At 36.4% G+C, this 24,687-nt stretch overlaps 3 protein-coding genes across 3 annotated transcripts; all 3 read left to right on the top strand.

The window, feature by feature from the left end:
• The first annotated feature begins 681 nt into the window (after window positions 1-681).
• On the top strand, window positions 682-4,050 carry LOC137393739 (transcription initiation factor TFIID subunit 8-like). Its single transcript, XM_068080422.1, has 2 exons — window positions 682-887; window positions 2,873-4,050. Exons 1-2 carry the CDS (start codon window positions 699-701, stop codon window positions 3,425-3,427), a joined length of 744 nt encoding a protein of 247 aa, XP_067936523.1. The 5' UTR covers window positions 682-698; the 3' UTR covers window positions 3,428-4,050.
• Window positions 4,051-7,558: 3,508 nt separating this feature from the next.
• On the top strand, window positions 7,559-10,516 carry LOC137393901 (band 4.1-like protein 4A). The gene is made up of 6 exons (XM_068080614.1): window positions 7,559-7,673; window positions 8,053-8,157; window positions 9,297-9,339; window positions 9,535-9,625; window positions 10,180-10,277; window positions 10,392-10,516. Exons 1-6 carry the CDS (start codon window positions 7,569-7,571, stop codon window positions 10,514-10,516), a joined length of 567 nt encoding a protein of 188 aa, XP_067936715.1. The 5' UTR covers window positions 7,559-7,568.
• Window positions 10,517-11,153: 637 nt separating this feature from the next.
• LOC137393900 (band 4.1-like protein 4) lies at window positions 11,154-23,957 on the top strand. The gene is made up of 14 exons (XM_068080613.1): window positions 11,154-11,198; window positions 11,784-11,872; window positions 12,023-12,086; window positions 12,768-12,931; window positions 13,879-14,024; window positions 15,744-15,954; window positions 17,542-17,664; window positions 18,308-18,361; window positions 19,417-19,482; window positions 19,570-19,662; window positions 20,149-20,217; window positions 22,489-22,569; window positions 23,098-23,680; window positions 23,943-23,957. The coding sequence occupies exons 1-14, from the start codon at window positions 11,154-11,156 to the stop codon at window positions 23,955-23,957; spliced, it is 1,803 nt and encodes a 600-aa protein (XP_067936714.1).
• Window positions 23,958-24,687: the final 730 nt, after the last annotated feature.

Raw genomic sequence — 24,687 nt, 5'->3', positions numbered from 1 at the left:
AAGCAGTCTATTAATTTTGTAAATATTGACAAACAGTGACGTAGTTGTCCATACATTTTTAAAGCTTTTTTTTTGGGAAATGTTGATCTGTACTTAATCATTAAACTTCTAACATCTCTGCAAAGAGTATTTGACTATCATTCTTTCATTTGGAGCCGTCGTATTCTTAAGATATATCCAAGCCTTCCGATGCTACTTTTTTTAGCTAAAGTGTTTGGAATATTGGTGTAAGACGAAAAAAAACTACAGTACCTTATTTATCAGCAGCAATAGGAACGAAATGCATGTTTGTAGTAGTTTTTTTAACAGTAATAGCAAAATTGAGAGTTCGATACTAACAAAACAGGTTTTTGTCTTTTTGTAACCTGTATAATATCTTGGCCTTCTCTCATCTATCAGAGTTAGTCAATTATGACGAAAAGGATTGCACAAATACTATACAAATAATACAATAATAGTACTATTGCTGTTTAAAAGTAAAACTAAAAGAGAAAAATTGCTAACCGATGATTGTGTATTAAGTATCACCCCAGCTTCCGGGAGCTGGTTTCAGTGCTGATATCTTAGTGAATGTTATCACCAGTTCCGAAGTAACTAAACTAATTATACAAAGACTTAGCAATATGTAAAAAGTGCAACAACAGGCTCAATTGTAAACGCTGGCCATTTCGTGTAGGTGGTGAGGTGAGCAGATTATCATGGGATCCAAGGATACAAGTCCTTATCGAGTAGCAATGAGCAGTTCGGTAGCTGCTATTATCCGTGCTGGCGGCTACTCAGCAGTAGATCCTCTCGCGCTGGAGTCACTCCTTGAGATGGTTCAGAGCTTCATTTCTCAAATTGGTAAATCTGCCAAACACCATTCAGAGGTGGCAAACAGATCACAGGTTAGTAAGCGCTTAGGTGTCAACCTCTAAAAAATTCAGCATCATTTCAGTGATAGTCTTAGATGGGATGACTACTTGTTATAAGTATTAGCTCTTGGTTTTTTCGTGCCACAACAAAAGTTTTTTTTTGGGATTTCTACCTGCGTAACATTTAAACGAAACTTGTTTGTACAATGCTGTGATTCGTACATTCTGTCTCCCACAGAAGGTCAATAATCAATGTGATGCTGTTATGAGTGCAAGATTTAATGTTTGACATGTGAGGCATTGTGTAATATCTATAGATTTTACAGCGTCGTCAGGTTTTAAAGCTTGTCATGCATTGAATGTGGCTCTATTTAGTATTTTCATGTTTTTAGTCATTTTTTGAACAGTATAACAGGTGGTGTATGCGCAGGACAGCAAGGCATAATGAGAGCATGCTGCTTTTTAGTGGAATTTTTTATCATCGAAGTTAACGCTATTTGTGACACATTGTAAAACTGTTTGATATGTCAGGCCAATCATTCAATTTGGAGTTACCTTCTCAGACATAAGATGAAGATAATTAGCCTGTGTATTTTAGCACTTAACTGCTGTAGCCTATTAGTAGGGTTGTAACATCCTACTAGCATCCTAACAAAAAGCATTGGTTTGTTCAAAAACTAATAAAGTAGTTAATTGTTATTTTAACCTCATTAATTATGTTCTACATTGCAGTGAAATATTTACTCTATCAATATCATAATATTCACTTGCGCTGCAACATAACACAACCAGCACCATTAGGGCTAACTCATTTAAGCAATCTGTGTCTCTGTGGTATAAAGTTATGATGGTTTGACGCAGCTATAATAAACCCTCCAACTTGTCTGCAATTGTACATCTACATTTATTGAAAAGCCTCCTGTAATAATTTGCTCATAATCGGTGCATTACTAATTTGACTATTTGCATCATGTTGGTCTTGAATCTATTCAGGTGTGGAGCTATCACCATCATTTCTTTTCGTGCTCTAATAATTTACCTATGAATTGAAAGCTTGATACCACAACTCCAAACTGTCTGGATTGCCTGAATCTCAGCTTGTGTAGTTAGGCAAAAATTAATCACATGTCTAGTGAGAAGAGGCAGTGGTCTTTAATCAAGACTGCTGTGCCTACAAATGTTTGATGCTACGGTAGATGTTACTCATTATGGGGAATGTACTATGTGAGTCACCAGTCTTGTAGAGTCAATCCTCCGCTTGTATCACCTCTACAGATGAAATTTTTCGACATAACGTAAAATTTGGGCAAATATTCTACTCGACATAGTTATAAAATGGTTTTTAACATACAAGGGCCAAAATCTCTAAACAGGTGAACATTGGTAAAAACTAGGAGAAATGTTAAAATATAATAATTATGGTTATTTAAATTATATATAGTTCAAGTAAGTCACACGTCATATTTTTATCACTCTACCGCTGACCCTAGGTGTGCTGAGCCTACACTTCCACTCAGATGTCTCTAAGATAGAGTAACAATAAATGCATTTTATTAGTTTTCAATTAATTTAGCTTTACATATAATTTAGGTTTTTGTGTTTAGTTTTTCTCACACATTTTTATATAATATATTTGTATTATGCTACATGTAATACTGTAGAAGGTACGAATTAAATTAACATCTCATGTTGAGGTTTGACCATTTTATAAACGCCAAGTTTCTCTCATAGAAGACAGATGATTAGTGATCATTGTGCTGGTGTTTTACAGTAAATGTTTGAAAACACTGGTTTTTGTTGGCAACAAAATTCATTGGCTATGAGTGCAAGTAAAATTTTCTAAGATTGCCATGCTTTATGATTGGCAATCTGCACTCGAGTAAAAAGATTGCAGTCGATGACTTATTCACTACGGATGAATGTGTATGAAATACAAAATAAAGATGGCTTAAGATTTAATAATGTATATATCATTATTTGGAATCAATCAATTATCACGAGGTTGTTTTTTTCTGCAGGTTATGGTTTGTGACCTGAGTCTGGCTCTCATAGATTCAGGAATATCATTACAAGGTCTTCGGCCATTCGCTGATTCAGTTTTACGGAGAAGTTATCCCGTGCAGACGCCTGCTAACGAGACCGACACTCAGAGGTTAAAACCTCTAGCGGTAAACAGCAGCACTGTTCAGCCGACGTATGTTCATGAAAATCTTCCTAGTTTTCCCGATAAGCACACTTACATTCAGACAGTTGCCCAGCGACACCCGACCACCGACTACCAGTTAGTCAGGGAAAAGGCGTCTGCGCAGCGGAAAAATACAGAAAATGCTTTGACTAAGTTTGTAGCTAAAACAGGAGACACTGATTACTACTGCGATGACAGGGATAATCCCATCAATGCAGCATTTCCTCTGATAGCTTGCAAGCCATCAGCTTTGTCCTACCTTTCCGCTCTCATGCCTAAAGATGAGAGCGAATTTGAAGTATTTGATTTGAAACATGAGCAAGATCTACCGGAGGCGCCGAAAACAAAAAGGGTAAAAATGGATGTGGATGGAATCTCAAATGACTAGCTATACAAAAATATTCTTTTTGACTCTACCTGCAGCTTGTTTTGCTATTTCTGCTACCAATAGGCATCTGAGATATTTAAGCACTGTTTGATGATCACAGATGACAAATACTGATAGTGGCTACCTTTTGATTGCTCAGTCTTCATAATGAAAGTTGGTTTATACTACTAATGCTAGAATTGAATGGATAATCTTTGAGTTGTCATGTATACTATATTATCAATTACGTGGGAGCAATGCAAGTAATCTCTGATGAGTAGCATTTACACGTCTAGAGATGTTGTTGACTGCCTTGACCTTGTGCGGAACCCATAGAACTAATACTCACAAATTTCATTCTCTCATGGATGCACATTTAGCCTTGAGCATCTCACACACTCCTTTATAGTGTCATCAAGTGACTAAAACTGGTTAAAGATATTGATATACATTCCTCACATTTACTATTAGGTAATGATATGTAGTTTTATATTCATCTACGGGAATATAGTATATAATATGAAATAAGATTATTCTTTCCTGAGTTCACTGTGTAATAAGACATTTAAACATTGCTTGGCTTTCATCTTCATCGTATGAACCAGGAATAAATAGCGATACACATTTAATTAATTGTATGTAACATACCCAATAAATATGTGTTAAAAAGGCGAATGTATTTGTTGAGGTTATGATTGTTGTGTAGACAACTCCTACCATGGATTAGCAATAGCATTCAACACAAAAATGCAAATCTTATGCTTGTTGTTGAAAGTTTTAGATATGCCTTGAGACCTTATAAACTTGCTAATTATTGAAGATATGACAACATGAAAAACAGCAATCAAATGCCATGACACACTGACAGCAAATCAGTTTCCAAGTCTGTGACTGACAGAGATTGTTAAAAACAATCTCGGTCTATTTTCAGTTAAAGAAGTGTAGCCCTAAAAACTTAAGACGCCTGTCACTCCTCGCGTAGTAATCAGCAATGCTCCCAAACATCACTAATAACTTAACAAGTTTGTGAAGGTCGCTGGTTGAGTCATGCCTTTGATTAGCAGAAGTTCAAGCTGAGCAAGTTTCAGGTTTTTAACGCAACCAAGTGCCGCCAGAATAGATGTTCGTATTAAAATAAAGAATGTGAAGAAAGAGGTTGTTTTGGTTATCAACTTGAAAAAAGGTGACGACAGTGATTTTAAAAGTGAACTGGGCACTGGCACCAATATTGGGAGTTGTTTTCTGTTTGTATCTAAAGAATATTTCTTGTATGTTCTGTGTAACTAACATAACATTTCAATGTGTTCATTTTAAACCCTGAGTTATAGCTTTTTGCATCTGCTGCTAGATTCTCATTAGACTAATGTAATAATAACAAACAGACCTGCCCAGCATTGCCAGGGAGGAAAAATATACATTGAATTTTATTCTTTTATTCTATTTTATTCTTGAAACAAATACAATAAGCAAAGATATAAATAGATAATTTTCATCTCTGATTGGTAGAATGATTTTGAAGCCTCAGATGCTGGCTGATTAGCTCGGTCGGTTAGAGTATCACTTTAATAAGGTGAGTGTTATGTATTCAAATCCCATATTGGTTAACATTTTAGTCATCTCTTCATGAAATCGTACTTATCATCATTTTCATTTCCAAAAATGTCTTTTTCGGTATTAACATCTCTTACGGGTGGTGAACTCAAAATTATCTTGTACGTAAAACCTTAGGGAGTATAAAAAAACCATAAGCAGAATTTCAGATCATTCTATTATCAAGAAATTAGTTTCTATAGAGGGCATACATACTCACGGGTAATCAGAGTCAAACATATATATAGATAATGGAAAATGAAAAGGGTGTTTGCTTACATTGTAAGCAATGGAATAATAGGATTTATTGAACTTTAAGATATAGGGTCTAACGTTTATAACGTTTATTTTAACCTATGATTGATCTAACATTGATCCAAGCAGTACAGACTGTAACAAGAGTAATGAACAGCTGAAAGATTTGACATAGTTTTCTGAGTTACAGTGTAGATATCATGATATTCTTCTAAATGATATCTTTATGAAAATCAGACTGTGGAATAGTGTGATGTGAGGTGGACAATAAGATTCGTTGTTCTTGAATGGTTATGAAGTATTAATTGAAGGGACAACTTCAAAGATCATCCAGTAGTTTTGGAGTAGCAGCAATAATTCCGCTGAAACTTTATCAAGGCTTAGCGAATAGTAAAAGCTAGTGCATATCAGCTGCCTTAATCCTATAAACAACACCAATCTAAAACATCACAAAAGAAATAGGTAGTTGTGCTCTTTTGTTCAATGTGTGAATTATTGATACGCGAGGTGAATGCGAGCTATTGTATTTTTTGCTTCCATTAATTATCCAGCTTGTGCCAACGCATGCAGTTTACAGAGTGATTGTTTCACGCTTGCTGAAAATATGGACATGGATGCAAAGGTTTGCTGTTGCATGCAGCCCAACTGGTAGCAAGTTTGCAAATGTTCATCCATATTTGAAGGTAAGTTATATTGAATTGGGCTGTTCAAATAGCTCTGTGTAATGTTGGACATTCGTGTGAAGTTTACTGAGCCTGTTAAGCATTGCCATCATCTTGTTAAGTAAAGTGTACGAAATCTAGCTGTCTACAGCTTTACCCACGACAAAAAGTTCGAAACCAAAATGATAACATTATGAGTAGCCTGTGTGGTCACAGCTGAGACTTGAGAATTAATGTGTAACCATTTGAATCCGTTCATTATTTAAAAAGGTGCGAACTTAGCAGATCCGAGCTAGCAACTGCCAACTTATTTAAAAGTATGCTCTTTGGTAAAGTCATGTTTAGAATGCTCACATCAGTTTGGTAATAAACAATACAAATGCATGCAGGTAGGTTTAATTGAGCATCACAAATGTGATGTTTTGACTGCGGTGCTGTTCAAATAAAACCACTTTTGTTGATGTTAATTATGTTTACCAAAGCTCAATCTTGTGACAAACAGCTAGCTGCTAATGTCGGTGTATTATCCGCTATCCTCTCCACTAAAATTAACAGTCCATTAGCGGGTTGAGGTAGTGTTTGGGGTAATCGAAATTGGTCATCATTATAAAGCTGAAAAGAGTGCAGTTCTACCTGCAAGTTCAATTCAAGTTCAGCTCTACCTCGAGTGTAGTTTTACCTGCTGCGCCTGTCTAAGTTGTAGAACAGGTGAGTAATGGTATACTATCTTGCCTGCGCAGACCTCGAGTATCGCTAACCATTCTGACACTTTTTGACTTGCTTGTCAGCCTAAAGTGCTGACATAATCTTACCTCGAGTGGTATTTGTGAGCTCCTTCTTTCGCTGATGTTTATATTACCTACTTGACATTTTACACAAGTACCTGCTTGTATTGTCACTTCTGGCTTGATTGAGCCAAGTCGTTTTTAGTCATTCATACATAATGTGATATTTTATCATTAATGCTTTATTGTTGCAATACCTCTAGCAGAGCTTGGCCATAGCACAAAAATTGATTTTTTTGATTTTTCAATTCTGTTAGAATATTGTCGCCTGTCATTCAATATCCTTGTCACATGCGAGTACCTCTGTTAAAGTCCGATAACAACTTCTCAGGTGGTGCTGTTGGAACAAACTGGGAGATAATTACGATCTTCTCCTAGCTTAGTGTAGACACAATAGCTACTCATCAAACCTAGCAGTTGGTCATAGCTTTGGCCCACTACTGTGTTCCCTCGGGTAAAGACATGCTCTTTGCACTCAACCATCTGATAATACTTCAGGTGTAGCTGTGTTTCTTTAACCTAGCCTTAGTGCCAAGTTTGCTTTGATTACATATAGATATGAGTTCTAAATTTTGTGTGCTTATTATAGCTATTTTAAATATAGTCATTAACCTGCAAACACCTACATAAATATTTAATGCTTCCTCGCCCTCTACTATCTTCTCCTTTTGAATTTAAAGAAATTTATATCATTAGAGAATAGCATAGCTAATATTGTCCTCGGGCTAGGTGCTGATTTATACATGTATGCGCTGCATATGAAAGCCATAAACAGTGTTTGGCCTACGCATTAGCTTAGAGGGTTTATGATTGGTTGCTACAGATTGTCTAGCGAAGAGAATTCAACATCTAGTGGGCACACACGTTATCATGGTAACTCTGAGCTGTTTCAGCCAAGAAGGAACTGGGAAAAAAGGAACCATATCCTGCCAAGTGGCTCTGCTGGATGACACGTCTTACAATATACGAGTCAAGGTTGGCAGGAGAAACAATTTCTAATTAGCATTTTGTTGTACCATTCGTGACTTCTCGTGTTTTATGTAACAAAATGTAGCATATAGGATCCTGTAATAATATTATGGCACATTGTAGGTCTGCTGCCTCCTTTTAATCATCTAGTTCTAGTTGTAGTGTTCATATGTTTTAAGTTTTTTTCACAAACTTTTTACACTAAGGCAAAAGTCAATAGTGTCTAAAATACTGCCAAATACCTATAATTGGTGAGCTTTGATGTTAATCTTTCAAGGCAGCGGAATAAAGAGTTCACAGGCTAATCGACTTACCTGGTCGAACAACTCTGTTCTAATACAATGATTAGATGTGTTTCCTAAATATATATTTTCTGGCATTGCAGAAACACAGCAAAGGTCAAGTACTGTTGGATGAGGTTTGCAAATATCTTAACATCTCAGAGACAGATTATTTCGGGCTAAGGCTCTTGGGACAGACCAAGATATCGGTGAGTTTTTGACCCGATGACATCACCAGTTTAACACCTGCAGTTTTTGACCCGATGACATCACCAGATTAACACCTGCAGCACTGCTAATTTGAGTGGTCACTAGTTTGATGTGCCTGTGTTTGTGTATTATGAGTAAACCCTTACGAGAGTGCATGGTCATAGTAAATTGGGGTGTAAAGCTAAATGTTTTAGCTATCTTGGTGCAAGTTTTACAGCTCATCAAAATAATCAATAAATCAGCCCTCAGTATGGAGAGCCTTTCCATAGACTGCGTGTTGATGCAAAGTATTGGGAAATGTGCCACTCGTTTATTGCTTACGCTGCCTCGCTGTGAACCAGTGTGCAGCGTTTAAAGCTCTAGTAATGATGGCGATGTGTCACACAGCACCTGGTTGCACCATGCCGCAATATATTCGATAAAGCATACTAAATGTTGGCCTAGGAGGTCAGCTGACCTGAAGATATCTAGTATCGTAGAAGGCCATTAAAGCAAGGGGGAACTCATGAGTTCTTACTGTGCATTCAAATCATTTTCTTAATCTGATGAGAATGAAAAACAGCTTTAAAACATTTTCTTATCGCTTAATTTACTAGGAGGAATTATGAGGGTAAAATTTTTATTTGCTCATCTATATTAATAAACTCCATGGTTTATGTGGAGATCGGCCAAAAATGTGAAAACGCATAGCGTTTTCACATTTTTGGCCGATCTCTACCAAACTTCACATGCATATCATCTGTCTCTTCTGCCAGGCTGTTAAAATATTTGGTTTCTAAACTCCATCTAGTTCCTATGAACCAGCCGCTTAAAAACCTACCTGCAAACTATCTGATTGATAATGAAAGAAATCCCAGGCATCGCCGGGCTACCTACTGCCTACTAGTATAAGTAATATTATTATTTAGTTGTTAAATATGCTGTTATGCCTGAATGTATCTTGTTTCAAGAAGAATGCATGTCGTCTGTCGCTATTGGCTGAGAATTGTTTTTATGCTAGTTAATCTTTAGAACTTTATATAAGGACTTTATGAAGTGGCCCGTAGGAGGTCTCATACCGAATCATCACCACTGCTAATCGCTCATTTCCTGCAAACAATTACAATTAATAGAAATCTATTTTTGTCTATTGTTGCAGCATTGGTTGGATTTACAGAAAGCGTTGATGAGAGAAATAAAGCGTAAGTTGATATCTATTCATTCACAAGCGTCTTCCTTCACGTCGTTAGTCTATTCACTACCTCAATGATTTAGCCTCACAGCCGTGACCTTCGCTAAGGGATCACTCAAGTATTTCCCAATAATATTAGTGAATTATCATGCATCCTGTAAACTTGGTCTAAATCCATTCAAACTGACTGCATGCTGTCTTACAGGCTACGGCCTTCATACCAATCCAGTGAAGCTTTACTTCGGTGTCAAGTTCTATGCCACAGACCCTTGCAAACTTAAAGAGGAAATTACAAGGTAATATGTTTTGACTTTTGATCATGGCCAATCTTATTACTTGCTGTCAGCCAAGGTTAGTTGATAAAAGTATGTGAGTACAGAATTGTGTTAGTGTAGTAGCCCATCAAAGATATACTAGTATTTGTTGGTACAAACATCTACAACATACACAGCAAATCATGTATAGCGCGATCAAATATTTTCAATGTGGTAATGTAGTCATCTATAGAAATTGTAATTTGGAAAATGAGGTTTTTTTTAAATCAAAACACGCTCCAGTTGTAACGCTTACTTTCTCTTTTTCAACAAGCCATGAACATGGCACACGAAAAGGGACTAGGGCTATGAATGCAGGTTCATACAATCTTTCTATACTGCTATTGGTTGTCTGTACTAAACATATCAACAACTGCTAAAACATCTACAGCTACTAAAACCTGCTCATGGTTTTGTCTCTACGATGCTAACACCTGATCCTTGCAGGAATACTTCTCTAGTGCATACTGTGAAGACTGCATGACATAAATTCGTAATGTTAAAGTTTTGGCAAGATCTAATCTCTTGTTCTGCAGGTACCAGTTCTTCCTTCAACTTAAACGCGACGTGCTAAATGGAAGGATTACACTGGCATTTGATCACCTGGTAGAACTCTGCTCTCTTGTCATTCAGTGTGAGTCTTAGCTGCTTCATTATTCATCCTACTATCTATAAAAAGATCTGAATACGCTGCATGGTTCTTAATTTAAATGGCCTCTGATTAGCTAATATTTTGTATGGATTGCAGCCGAGTTGGGTGACTACAGCCCCGAGGCTCACACATTAGGGTATGTATCAGAACTAAGGCTAGTCCCACATCAGTCTGAGGAGCTGGAGCAAGCGATTGCTTTGAATCACCAGAAGTTGATGTGAGTACTAACAGTACCAGATGCATGCTGTGAGAATACTTAACCATTCATGGTTAGAAGTCTTTGGTTTCATTTGAAAAAAGTACCTCTTGTACCTCTTATGTACCTGATAGGAACAAGTCCCTGACCAGCATTCATCAGGCTGAATATTAAGTCAATTGGTGGTGTCAGGAAGGCATCACTTCTTAAATAATTTTTATTTTATTTTATCAAGCAATAAGACCATGAAATTCTGTTGTCATGATTAGCCTATTAATACAAAAAAGATGAAATTTATTTATAAACCATAATTTTCAGAAATATTAGTACATGCATATGGCCTGCCCATACCAATGTTGGTGGTAACTGACTCAGTCCATGCAGCAAACTTTTCTACAAACATCCAAGTTGCTAATGTGAAATTAGGAGCAAACTCCGGTATTAAATGCCTGTAATAGTTCCCTACAAACACATTTGTATGCGTCTGCTCAACTTTGTATGGTTAGATACATATTTGCACAATATGTGAGTAAATACAAGCCTATTGGATAACACCATACTACATACATTTCACCATATAAGTCTGCATCATAATAAACACAGAGGTGTTCTGTTGTAGAGGCCTGCATCCCTCGACATGCGAGTACATGTACTTGGATAAGATGAAGTGGCAGGAAATGTATGGAGTCGACCTCCACCCAGTCACGGTACCACATTTTTACTGGCGAAGTTCCATCACACAAAACATCAATGAATGCTCTGTAAAGGCATTTTAACTTTCAAATATCTTGACAATGAGATCGCCTAACACAACAAACAACATATCAACTGATAGACAAAAAAAGACTTTCTTTTAAAATCAACTCAAATTTGACGCAACCACAATTGTGCTGCCTTAAGTTCTGTAGCAATTTAAATGGACTATCCAGACAGCACTTTGTTTTTAGCATTCACTAGTATGGATGCTGATGTGGTTTATTCTATAAATAGGTTACCTGAATTTCTATGATATTATGGTATAGTTGGTGCTTAAGAAATACCCAATCCTCTTATAGAACTCCTTAACATGAGTCTTATAGAGACTTGGTGTGTACCACTTAACTCTTAGAGAGACTTGATGTGTACCACTTACTTGAATCTTAGAAAGACTTGAGGTGTACTACTTACTTGAATCATAGAGAGACTCGAGGCTTACCATTTACTACCAGTTAGAGGCTAACTGCCTTTAGTAAAACCTTATGTATAGCTTAAAAAGATAGAATAAATTCATGACCATTTCCTGACGATTACAGGGTGCGGGAGATGCAGAATATTACATAGGTCTCACTCCATCCGGTGTGGTTATTTATAGACAGAAGGCTAAAGTCAACCTCTATTTCTGGTAGGTATTACTAGTTATATGTTGACTTCCTGACTCTCTGTCTACCCTTTATAATTGATGCTCTAAGATCAGCTATCTGTAGTATGTTTATTATTTGATTCACTTCTGTTCTTAGCCAATTTATACACAATTACAATGTATATACTTTAGGCCAAGGATAAATGACATCACATTTAAAGGCAAAAGAATTACCTTAAAAGTTCAAGATAAAAAGGTAAGTACACAAACTTCTGATGAATATAATTGCATTGTAGTCTTCATATTCCCTCAAAGATAAGTATTTAATTTTATTAACAATATTTTAATATATTTGTTATTAAGTTTGCACTGTCGCTGCATCTAACGTCACACCAGTCATTAGACTAAGACAGTATGCTGCTAGTAATTTTAAAAGAGAATTTAAATATTCTATCTGAATTTAATCACTCCATCAATGCTTTATCTTGATTTGTTTTGTCACTTTTTTATGCAGTGTGTTCAAATATTTTGTGCTAGCGCATAATTCTTAGGCAAATTTAGTTTATTTAATTAGACCATAATGCTTTTTATTAAACATTCTAGTATGGCCCATTGCATTGCAATCTTTGGAGAACTGGTCAACTGTTTTATACAGGCCTAACACTTAGTATTAGCAGCATCAGAAAAGAAAAATGCCTACTTGCCATGCTCACAGCATGGCAAGGTACAAATGTAGCACAGGAGTGATGTTTCGATGCTCTTACTGTCACATGTTACGAGACATGAACCCTAGCCTGTGGATCACTGACCCGGGTGCACTAATCTCTCTGTGTTGTCCATTGTTCATACATTTAATGTTGGTATGTTGCAACACATAGACAAACCGACATATGTATTGGGTATACAATTTTGATCCAGAGATATCATGGTATTGCAGGGGAATGAGATGAGCTATTACTTTTTCTTTGAGACGAAGGAGTCGTGTAAGAGCTTCTGGAAGTGCTGTATCGAGCACCACGCATTTTTCCGTCTTGCGCAGGTGGAGCTAACTAGCAAAGTCTTCAGTGATTTGTTCCACTTTGGTTCCAAGTTCAGATACAGGTAAGGATACATATACCAGTTTCTTTTCTTTGTATTTCAAGAATGTAATATTAAGCAATAGCTGGTAGTAATCAGCTAAAAGTTTCTGGTAAACCTCATGGACACAGAAATTTGGCCAGCTTGCTCGATAAGTGCCCAGTCAGTAGCATGTAAGATTGTTTCTTCGTACCAGTGTTCACATGTTTAGCTATAAGCAACAACATACTTGACTTTTACCTGCATAATTATTATACCAGTATCATGATTGGGAGGGGGAGATATCGTCATGTGTAATAACTATGTCCACAATTATTGTTGGGTGTAGAAAAGGTGTTTGAGTGGTGCAGATGGTAGTGCACTTGGCTGTGAATCCAAAGATGCATGTTCAATTCACATGCAATGCAATCTTTTTTCCTAATGCTCTTAGACTGGCTTTGGACAGACGGATGAGCACGGCTCTTATTATAGTAAAAATTATAGTAAAGATAATGTTATATAGAATATGTAAATAATATATAAATATATATAAAAAAATACAAATATTTCTTGAGTCCACTCTGTGGTTGTGCACTTACTGAGTTAGTTTGTATATCTATTTAGCTAGCTGGGAGACTGAAGCAAGGTTTGCTGTTCACTTACTTGGTGGAAAGCATTTCTAATCAACCGCTTTTCATTTCACGGAGGATTCGGCATTCTTTTATTCTTCTTCTTGCAGATGCAAAACTGTTAACATAGAGCAAACTCATAAATACTGTCTGTTTGGATGTTTGTTTGCTCGCGCGCAGAAGCAATGGTTTCTGTCACGAATGTATTTTAATTGATTCTATAAGCATTTCTCTAATCCATGAATGTCATGCTTTCTCACATTCATGCGTGCTGTTAGGAGAAACATCTTTTCATTGTCACCATTGTCATTGCTGCAACAGTATAATCTAAGACATAATGCCTGTTTTATAATGTCATGACAGTGGCAGGACGGAAAAGGAGTTGGCTCTCTCCGCTCCTGAAAGCACTTCTCAGACCGTCACGCGCACTAGAAGTCAGCGACAAGAGCGGAGACGAAGCAAAGCTACCGATATCAGTACTTCCCCTTCTGTGCCCAATCATATCGCAGGTGAGCTCGCTCGCTCACCTTGGATAACATTGCCTCGATGTCGCGCACTAGCATTGCAACGAAGATGGTGGGCTTTTACAGGCATAAAGATTAGAAAAAGCTAGTAGGAAAAAAGTTGCAAAATGTTCGGGCTGATGGATACTATATCTGCGTCAGATGATGGTGAACATGAACAAATTCTGGAAACTGTAGGCTAACTTAAAAAGTACTGAAGCCAACCAGCCTTGAGATCTTAATAGATATTTACATGTATCTTCTTTAAATTAACATCAGCGCGCGCTTTCTGTCCTGTGCATCTTCAGAGATCATGATGTGCAATGAGTCTAATGACTATTATTAATACGTATACATAATTATTCCAAAATGTTGCCAAGTGGCTGCGCGGGGCAGTGGCTAGTGTGTTGGTCCATGAAGTTGAAAATACGAGTTTGATTCCCATGTGATGCGCTATTTTTTCCTTACCTCTAAGTGTGGCATCAAACAGGTGGATGGACACGGCTCTTATTATAATAAGGATTTACTTATTAGTAAGTGAATTGGTTTACTATCACAGTCAATGTAATCAATATTAATAAATCCCCTTCGTAATTGTGTGTGTCTGTCTGTTAGTCTGTGGAAACAATATACGTTTTCACATTTTTTGGCTGATTTCATGCAAACTTCACACCCATGTCCTCTGAGCCTTCCCATAGTTCTCTACAATATTTAGTTTCCAAACTCCATTCGGTTCCTGAGAATCAGCCTCTGAAAGAAATCCTGGTTATTGCTAGTAGTAGATATAGACAAACTAGAACAACTACACAGTAAATATAATACTTTGTAACAATGTAACTTCTAATTGACCTGATAGTCGGTCTTTCTTTAAATAGAATCTAACCTTGACATATGGCATTTCAAGGTTTTTTGGATGACAAAACTTGCTAGTTGTATAAACAGATATTCTTTTATAAATACACTGTATACTATTTTATTCGTTCTACAATCCAAAAACTTGATAATAAATTCTTCAGATATATTGTATATAACATTACAATAATGCATTATGCAGAACTGCTAGAAAATAAAATTGTATGTAAAAATTAAACTGATAACATAATAATCTATAAAAAGGTTTTTATTGTCATCTCTCCGTTAGCCTTGATGATACAGGGGATGAACTGTGCTTAGGTAGAGGTGTTGATAGAAATAAAAAACGAATTAAAACTACATAAACTTTGTTTGGTAACTTATTTCTAGTTTTTTTTATATTTGATGTTTTTGGTTTATTTAATTTAATTATTTTTGTTCGCTTTCTTTGCTTCGCAGCACTTTCACTTTTTTCTCAAGAATTAAAACCAAAAGGTTGTCTGTAGCTTTTTGTTTTAATCTCAAAAAAGTCTTATTACTTCTTTTTTTACCACGAATACTAGTGGCAATAGTTTTTCTGGGACCCTTGGTTTTAAAATTATAAAAAAAAGGTATAACTCGCTGATTAATATTATATGAACAGCGTAGAATCTAACAGATGATATTGCATAGTTGAGTCTAATATTTGCTTCAATTTTATGTCAAATGTTGAAAATTTTGTATGTAAAATCAAGGTTTGACTGTACTTGTACGAAATTAAATTTAGCTCTATTGATCTGAGCGTGAAACGTTATTCTACTGACCTGAACTCTTTGTGGCTGACCATTAAAAATTGAAAAAAATGATGCTTAGTGCTTGCTATGTATTTGATAGTTGTCACACCTCTTCCTACTCAGCCTACCTGTGCTGCAAGTGATAGCCTCCCGGCATCGATGACAGCGCTTCTGTCAGCAAGTAGTAAACGCCAACAGACGATCTCTGAACATTCCATCAGTCAGACCCAATCTAGTCATTTAAAAAGTTTATCAAATAGCTTTGGGCTAGAATATGTGCCTGAGGCTGACCCGTCTTGGCTATCTCAAAGGTAGGCTAATACGTTTGCATAGCTTAGGCTATATTTTATATTAATTAATTGGTTTGTGTGGTGTGTGTGTGTATTTTATTTCATCAATCGGTAGAAATATAACATTAATCAAAATGAAGATATAGTTATAATATTGATTAAGTTAAACAAAATAAATGAAAGCTTAGTTCCTACTTGTTAAGGCATGATGAGGCCCGTGTGCGCAGTAGCACTGCAACTAGTCGAGGCGCTGGATCCACAGGAATTGGCACACTCAAACAGCAGGTCTAGATTAATCTAGGCTTGACAAATAAATGGCTTTTAACATTAACTCTAAAACTAGTAAATGCAGAGGTTTTGCATAGGTCTATTGTAAGACTGTTTCATTGTGATGGTACTCTGTATTCGATTTTTTTGCGCTGAAGCAGTATAAAATAATGGTAAAGGTAAACTGGTTTCTAAAAATCTGGTGTTAAAGTGTAAATCTTTTTTTGTTTTGTCATCACTTGAGTAAAACTTTGAATGAGCTATTAAGAGAATTTTATACTAATAAAGTTTATTAACAGGCAACACAGACAGCTGAACAAACAGGGACCGAGATGAAGTCACTGGTGGTTTATTAAATATGTGTATCAGACGTTTTTGTGATATTAGTATTTTTTTAAATAACAAAATGGAGCATTTCCTCATGACTCTAGTAACTAATTTTAGAGTTAATAAATGCGTTGGACATGTATATTAGTTTCATAATACTTCTGGGTAAAAATTTAGATTGTCTACAAATCAGGCCTGACATAGATACTATACATTGCTTATTTGATGTGTGTATCCCATATCGGGTGACTGTCTAAATGAATTCCTAAGAATTTGATCTAAGATGTCTCATTTAACTCCAAATCCAATAAATTTATTGATTGGTAAAAGTTGCATGATGGTTTGTATATCACGGTGACATATGTCTGCATTGTATCAGTGAGAGACATTGTCAAGAGTTGAAACCTGACTAAATTAGCTCATTTACTATGTATTAGTCTACAACTTGTACATACGCTTAAGCAATATGAAATTGGAGAAATATTGACGTTTAATAATGATCATGACACATGTTATACGGTAGGTAAATATATTGATTCACTAAGGAAACACATTTGTAAAGAGAAATAAAAAGCTAATTTAATCAATTGATTATGTCTAATGATCAGTTGAAATTTTTACAGATTTTGACTAGTTGGTAGGCAGCTATTAAAAAATTTATAAAGATGAAAGAAAGAAATTGTTTACTTTTTATTTAATTTTTAGTGCTAGCATCTGCATGTATCACACTAGGCGTGGAAATATCAACTAGATTATGGTCATCTTATCATGTACTTCTTCAACTGAGAAATAAGTTTTCAACATTGCAATAGTGAAATACTTGTCAGTCAAAACCTTGTCGTATGTCACTATTGTCACACGCATGTGGAATTATGCAATAGAAGTATAGTCAGGTGGAAACCTATGCTTACGTAAAATTCCACACACATGTGGAATTACAGGCTATATCATAAGTTGGTGCAGCATAAGTTTTTAGCCTCTGCTCTGACACAATCAGCTGTTTGTATTTGGCAGAGGCTTGTACACATCTGGTAAAGATTCTCCCAGATCTGTCAGAAGTGAAAAGATGAAATTTCCATCAAAGATGGGCTGGAATGATAGCGGAAGTGAAGTAGAGAGCTTATACACAAAAAGGAGGTAGGCAGATACACACCTTCTTTATGTTAGCTAATGGCGCTCCTTGTAATGCTTTCTGCATGACTCTAACACTTGCTCTCCTTCCAGACTTTCTTTTCATTTCAAGGTCAAACAGTCTTGATTATTTAACTTTTAACTTTACACATCACTTCTGTTTTTACCTGGTTTTTTGTTCTTCCGCTAATACCTGAGTTGTTTTAATCTAAAGACCCTAATTATCTCTAATCCTTAAATTTGACAATATGTTTGTCAACAGTTATGCGGAATATAGGACTATGGTGACAAAGCAAAGATTAACCTGTCATTGTCTATATTCAAGCCATGTTTTTGTTGTTGAACAGCTTAGCTGTGGGTGTAATCAAGTGCTACATGCCGACTATACATCCATTGAACTTCCCATCGTCAAAACTGATCATCGGGTGCATCACCCCTCATTGTAATTCGTTGCCTTTGTTTGTCACTGTTATTCAGACGGAGCAGATGCGCACGATTATTGACAATTTTTTATTTCGAATAATTGTTCACATTTTTATAACTCCTGTGGCTTACTGTTTTTGGTGTCTGTTCAAGCGATAGTTTAAGGCAGGATGACATAATTTCACCTCTTGTTTGAGTATTAATGTTCATTAATGTGGGTCTATAGATATGCTTTTGTGCCTGGACAGCTGAGAAATGATGAGAGGCTGTTGAATGTCGAGTAGTTGTGCAGAGTAGGTAGTTAGTGCGCAGAATTTGGTGTTCACAGTTTTGATCTTGCGTGTACGGTATAGAGAAGGACGCAGAAGATACATTAATTTTATGACAAACTCGCTACCACTCAGGAAAAAGGAAGACACTTATCACACAAAATGAGAAGACAATTTCTTCGAAGCATTAGTAGATATCCATTATTAGTATAAGTGTGCAAGGCGCATTATTTTTATACAGCAACAAAGCAGTAGAGAATGAAGATTCCCATGAGCCGTCTCACTACTACGGGTAATATATTGCTAGAAACATGGCTGGTTATATTATGCTGCGTGGTCTTTGTTCATCACATTGCTCCAAGCTATCAAAGTATTGTTATACACTATGATCGGTTTGCAGTATTTGTGCTCAAGCATTTATTACACATATATGTGCATCACAAGCTGAAGTCATTTTGTTCTGTGAAAGAGGAAACGACTCTTAAGCTCTCTGCTCGTCATGCTGTGTCACACTTCTAACTAACTTGGTTTTCAATATTGTTGATGCACACACAATTCGCATAGATTTCGTTACAGACCATTAATTTAAAAATTGCCATTTTGTTTTAAGCTTTGAAAAGGTTTGCCTAATGGTTTTTTGTAATTACTTTATTGGTAATAATTTAATATCAAACAATAAAAAGCTAAGTTTTTATTTCCTCTACACCTGCTTGAATAAGACTTAATAAAACTTATTTTAAATTTATGTTTAAACTAACTTATTTTAAACCTGTACTTTCGGACATGAACGACTAAAATAGTCTGCAAGCAGCTGATAGCTACCAAGAATACTCATGTTTGTTTAAAAACAGTAAAGTTGTCCCTCAGCAAATATGCATCAGCAGCCAGCTAATACATGTCTATCAAGGTGAACCTTACAAGAGATTTGTCTGTGGTACAAGAGCTTACATCAGTTGTCAGAATCCAACTTTACATTTGGAAACTGAATGTGTTACATCATCATATAATGGTTTGCAAGCTTGAGGCTGACTTGAAATGCTGTTGCTGAGTATTTGCTTGGTTACAGGTACAATAGAAGAGAGTCGGACAATGAAAGTGAACGTTCTGGAATGTCTAGGAGAAGGCGTCGCCGGTAAGACTCCTCTTTTTCTGTAGACCTATTGTCTACTTTAAAAGATAAGCAAAGGTTGTCTGCTTATATCCTAAGTTTAATTACCAGGTATCAGAGGGGCTATGATAGCGCGAGTGATGGAGAATCTGTGTCACACAGGAGGAGGAGGGGAAACCGATACGACATGACCTTGAGAGAAGGGTGAGTGACGAACGCGTCTTACCATTCAGCGTAACTCGGTCCATATTCCTATCCTACACCTACCATCTCTCTTGCTGTCGTTCAAGCATTTGAGATGATGCTTATCATTTTTCATCGCTGATGTGTTAAAAGGCACCATAAGGCACATTCATAAATAAATGATTTATTTATGAATGTGACAAAAGTGTAAATCAGGCTTAAATGTACGTTCAAGCTCATTTTGGCAAATCACCTCTATATAGTCATTAAAAAGTAAGTATATTCTGAACTATTAACCACTAAACTGCTAGCATAAAACCTGAGCTTGGCATGACTAAGGATCTAATCAGCAGTTTGATAGTTTGACAGCCAATCAATTGTTAGCTTACTTCATCTAAAGTCATTGAGAGTATTTCCTGTTTTTGAATTTCGGTTTGTTTATTGGCAATACAGCCAATCCTTTGTAGTGATGGTAGAAATGGCTGAAGCTTTTGACACTTGTTGTAGGTCAGTCTGCTCTGAGGTCTCTACTCCTCTAAGTGATGTACTTCCTTCTGGTATGCACAGACGCTATCGGTAAGTACTTCTATTTGCCTTTCCTAATCAAAGATCTCTAACTAGTAGGCAGATTAGGTTAGAACAGAGCATAAACATGCTTATTGTGATCATGTAATGCACAATACCATCGCTTGCACTATATGCAAGGCCACACTTGTATTCCATGCTATATCACAGCTGCTGTAGCACGATAAAGGCTGGTTCCCAAATCAGCCGCAAGCAACATCGAGCTATCCTGATGAAAGGGGAACTTTCCCTCAGGATACCGATGTTAACTGCTGGCAGTGATTGCAACAGTTGATAGCAGCTTAATTTTTGCAAGTGAACCACAGACAAAGTCTTTTCGAAATCCTCTGAACTGGGTTATCTCAGGCGATATGGTAACTACACATCGACTTCTGTCTTCTGTTGAGAATCGCAATATTTGAAGCAATCTTGACTTTCCATAGCAGTTCAACCATTTAATCGCCGTTAAGTGGAATGCAAGCTGTCGAGCCTCTTGCTACGTTGTTTTGCTGTGCAAATTTTACAGGGTTGCCATGGCTGATATGGGAACCACCCTCAATTTGCAAATATCCCGATTATGAGATACAACAGCTAATTAATGTCATAGAATTAAGGAACATTTGAATCTAATCTGGTATTTTTAATTCCGGTATTTAGTGAGAGGCGCACATGTTATTAAACATACCCCTTATAAAAACTACTTTTTGTATAGTTTAGGTAATTAGCAATTGCTTTATGATGTAAGGGCACTTTCGTGCTGTCACGGCTTACTTTGAGACAATAATTTTCTGTCCATAGTTTGGCAGAAAGTTATTGGTGTATAAATCCTAGTTCCGCTCTTCCTCCTCATATTTTTATGGCAAGTACATTGAGCATCCAATTTAGTTTTGACAATCAAAGCATGTTATGAATTCATCATGGTTAAACAGTTGGCATCAATTGTAAGATGTTACTAGAATATAACTTATCGGTTAACAATTCCTTTCATTGTTGATGAGCGCATAGGCTATCTGTTTGCATTGAATGTCACTGTATACCTATATTGTCCCATGATAACATAGTAAGCTATTGAACTAGATATTAATTAACAGCTAATACAGTAATATGTAGGAAAAAGGATTAAATTTAGAGGAAGTTATCTTCCCTTATGAAGTTTCACTAATCATAAGACCTGACTTTTGACTGCGATACTAAATTGTGTCGACTGTACATGATATTGCATCGGCTTCTACCTTCACCTTACAACTTTATTTGAAATAAATGTCAGAGAAAAAGCTAACTTGTACTTTACAATTGCAGACATTTAATTATTTATAGTGCATGTGCTCACTGAGGCATATGATGGTGCAATAATACATCGGCATTGGTCTCACAGTAGCTCTTTTGCACCTTTCTATCTGGAATTGCATGCTTGCAAAACTAAACTCGATAATCAAATTGGATAAGTACTTTTCCTTGTTGATTCTCTCTTGTTGAAGTACTGTTACTTACAAATGTTGACATAAATTTGTTTAAAACAATGTTACAACCTTAACATTAGAGCTACACTTAATAATGAAGGGGATGGGAGAAAAAGCTAACTGCTTACACCTTTATGATTATAGAGACAATTTTGCAAAAAGGAATATTTCACATGACATGGCATCACATATTAACTTTGGCCTGATAGACACCAACGGTCTCTCCAATAAGCAGCTTCGACAAATTGGTTACACAACAATCAGGTATATCTACATGTTTCTGCAGCCATCATCTATTATTGTGTATACTCAACTGTCGCCCATACCAAATCCCATGATGACTTAAATATCTCAGTAAAAACTGGTTAAACAGCTCATTGGGACTTGAGGTACAACTTTCCAACCGAGCATGGCATGCTAGCCAGTACATTTATGTTTTGATGTAAAAAGACATAACGGTTGTTTATGAAATGAATTCCCCTATTAAACTTGCTGGACACATAAATGTTTTTATTTGCTGTTGCTGAAATTATAGTTGGTGCTGGTTGTATGTTGTCTGCTGTAGCTATGGCGAATAGTGTAAGGGTTGAAATTTAAATACAGTTTATTTATAATATTTAGTTTCTTGTCTTCTGTACGACTGATGGTGCTACTAATGTAAAAGGCGTACACCTTAGAGGTCAGCTGAATAAGATGGGTGAGCGCAGAACATACTAAACTAATAATTCTCGATACGCACTCTTATTTCAGCTTATGCATCGTGTTTGGAGCCAGCGTAGTGAGTGGGCTAGTAATACTACTACTGTACTAATATTTTCAACAGGTTGAAGGCAAACGATGAAGAGAGGATTTCTCCCGGTGACACGTATGAGAAGACAATTTCCAGTCATTTCAAGTCAGCTGGGTAAGTTATCTGCATACACTGAATTATCATGAAGTTGTCGATTTTAGCAACACTGCTTCTTGAAACTTATGCATTTGTTTGTGTTACGTTGAATTATAAAATATTATAAAAAATACAAGTTGATGATATAAAGATATACTTACAAGACAACATGCAATTTTTTAAACCAAATAGAGACGCTATCTTGCATAGCAGTGATGTAGATGTGCGTATCCCTAGATCTTAGTGTTAAGCTGTTGTATTATCTCAGATCTTTCCCTTGGCTTTGCCAGACTGCTGCGCTTGCCTCAAATGCTTCATACAAATTAATAAAAGCATTTAAATCTCTAACACGACATACCAGATGTTTACTTTTAGAACATCAACCACGACTTGATAAAGGTGCATTTAGAAACCTTCATCTAGAAACTAATTATCCCTTTAATTAGATGCTCATTCTATGGATGTTTTTTGAGGTCTAAAAATTGCAGAGACTTTAGTCTTTTTATAGTTAAATGAAAACCTTAATAAAGATGTTAATATATGTAGGCATAAACAAACCGCAGCACCGACACGTCTGGAAAGAGCCCAGAAACTTTTGAGCTGCAGCTATGAGAACATCCTCTATGACCAGTCCGGTAATGCACACTTTGTTCATGGCAATGAGACGAACCACTACTCAGACTATGGTACGATTGCAGCACCGGGTAGACCGTCAAACAAGGCAATGCCGCCCAACCGACATTCTTCCCGAAATACAAATTCTCTGACTAAGGCAAACACTGACATTAGTAACAGTAGTGATCAGAATACAAACAGTCAAGACCCTTGGGTTAAGGCTGCAGCAGTATATAAGCGTATGGATCAACGACCTCCTGCTAGAATTGTCAACACTTGGCAAAGAAATGCTGTTGTCGACAAAACCCACTCAGCAAAGTCGCAGTTAAGCTTTGCAAATAACGATTCTCCTTTAGTTAACGGTTTCTCTACGCATGATAAACTTTCACCTCCCAAGTCTAGTCCGGTAAACAATTCATTCTACGCCGAATATTCCAAGAGGAAAACCGACTCGACAGCTAGAGCCAACACGACATCTAGAAGCAAGTCTTCTGGTGGTAAATCACCATTAAAGGTAGGTAGCTCTGAGATCTGTACAGTACTGTCAGCCAGCAATTAGTATAAAAGAGTTAGGGTAAACTGTATAACTGCGCAGAAAATAAAGTTATATTGGGAACAACAGGTAATTGTATTTTCCTACCTGTAGAAATGGTGTTGTCATCTAAACATGTCAGACTTGTCTGTACAAAAAACTAAATGTCTGTTATACGCTGTTATATGCTGTTTTACGCTGTTATATACTGTTATATGCTGTTATATACTGTTTTATGCTGTAGGTATCGAGTATATGACAGCATCTGCAAATCTACTGAGTACCTTATGCTCCACTTCCACTCCTCAAGTCTCAACTATACACTATATTTTACTGTGCAATTGCCACAGTTGGTGCTAATGTTATTTTTGTACAATTATCTGCAAATATATTATGCATGGTGACATTGTGTACAGCATTGTCCTTGTACTCATGCTACAATGGCCTCGAACTTTATACATTTGTTTTATTCAACATAATGAACATATATCAACATAGATGAGAGTGGTGAGTAGGAGAGAAAGTTATGGTGGAGGTGAAGGGCAAGTATAGTATATACAGTGCACCCTCAGTATACGATATTGATCCGCTCCAGAGTTGGCATCGTATGGTAAAAAAACCGTAAGTAGAGCTATAGAAACCACAGTAACTAAAGAATGCAAACATCCTTTGGTGAAAATCGGCAAAATTTTATGTAAGTGCTGTACATACTGAAAAATAGTAACAAAATAGTGTGTTAACCTTAGTAACTATAGTTGCCTATTATATTGGTTATGATCTGCATTAAAACGTAACGTTACAATGTCTATGATTAGTACTACGTACCATAAAAAGTTCTTACCTTCAAGACAGACATACATGTACGTATAATAACAAAGACAACATTACAATGACGATAAAACAGACGCGTAAGTACAATAGACGGTTTTATTGAATGCGTGAAGAATATTTGTGAAAATATTTCTACGAACGAGGTTGCGTAAAAGTGT

The sequence above is a fragment of the Watersipora subatra genome, chromosome 4 (assembly GCF_963576615.1).
Source record: "Watersipora subatra chromosome 4, tzWatSuba1.1, whole genome shotgun sequence".
Classification (NCBI taxonomy): domain Eukaryota; kingdom Metazoa; phylum Bryozoa; class Gymnolaemata; order Cheilostomatida; family Watersiporidae; genus Watersipora; species Watersipora subatra.
This window is presented reverse-complemented; position numbering and strand designations above follow the sequence as displayed.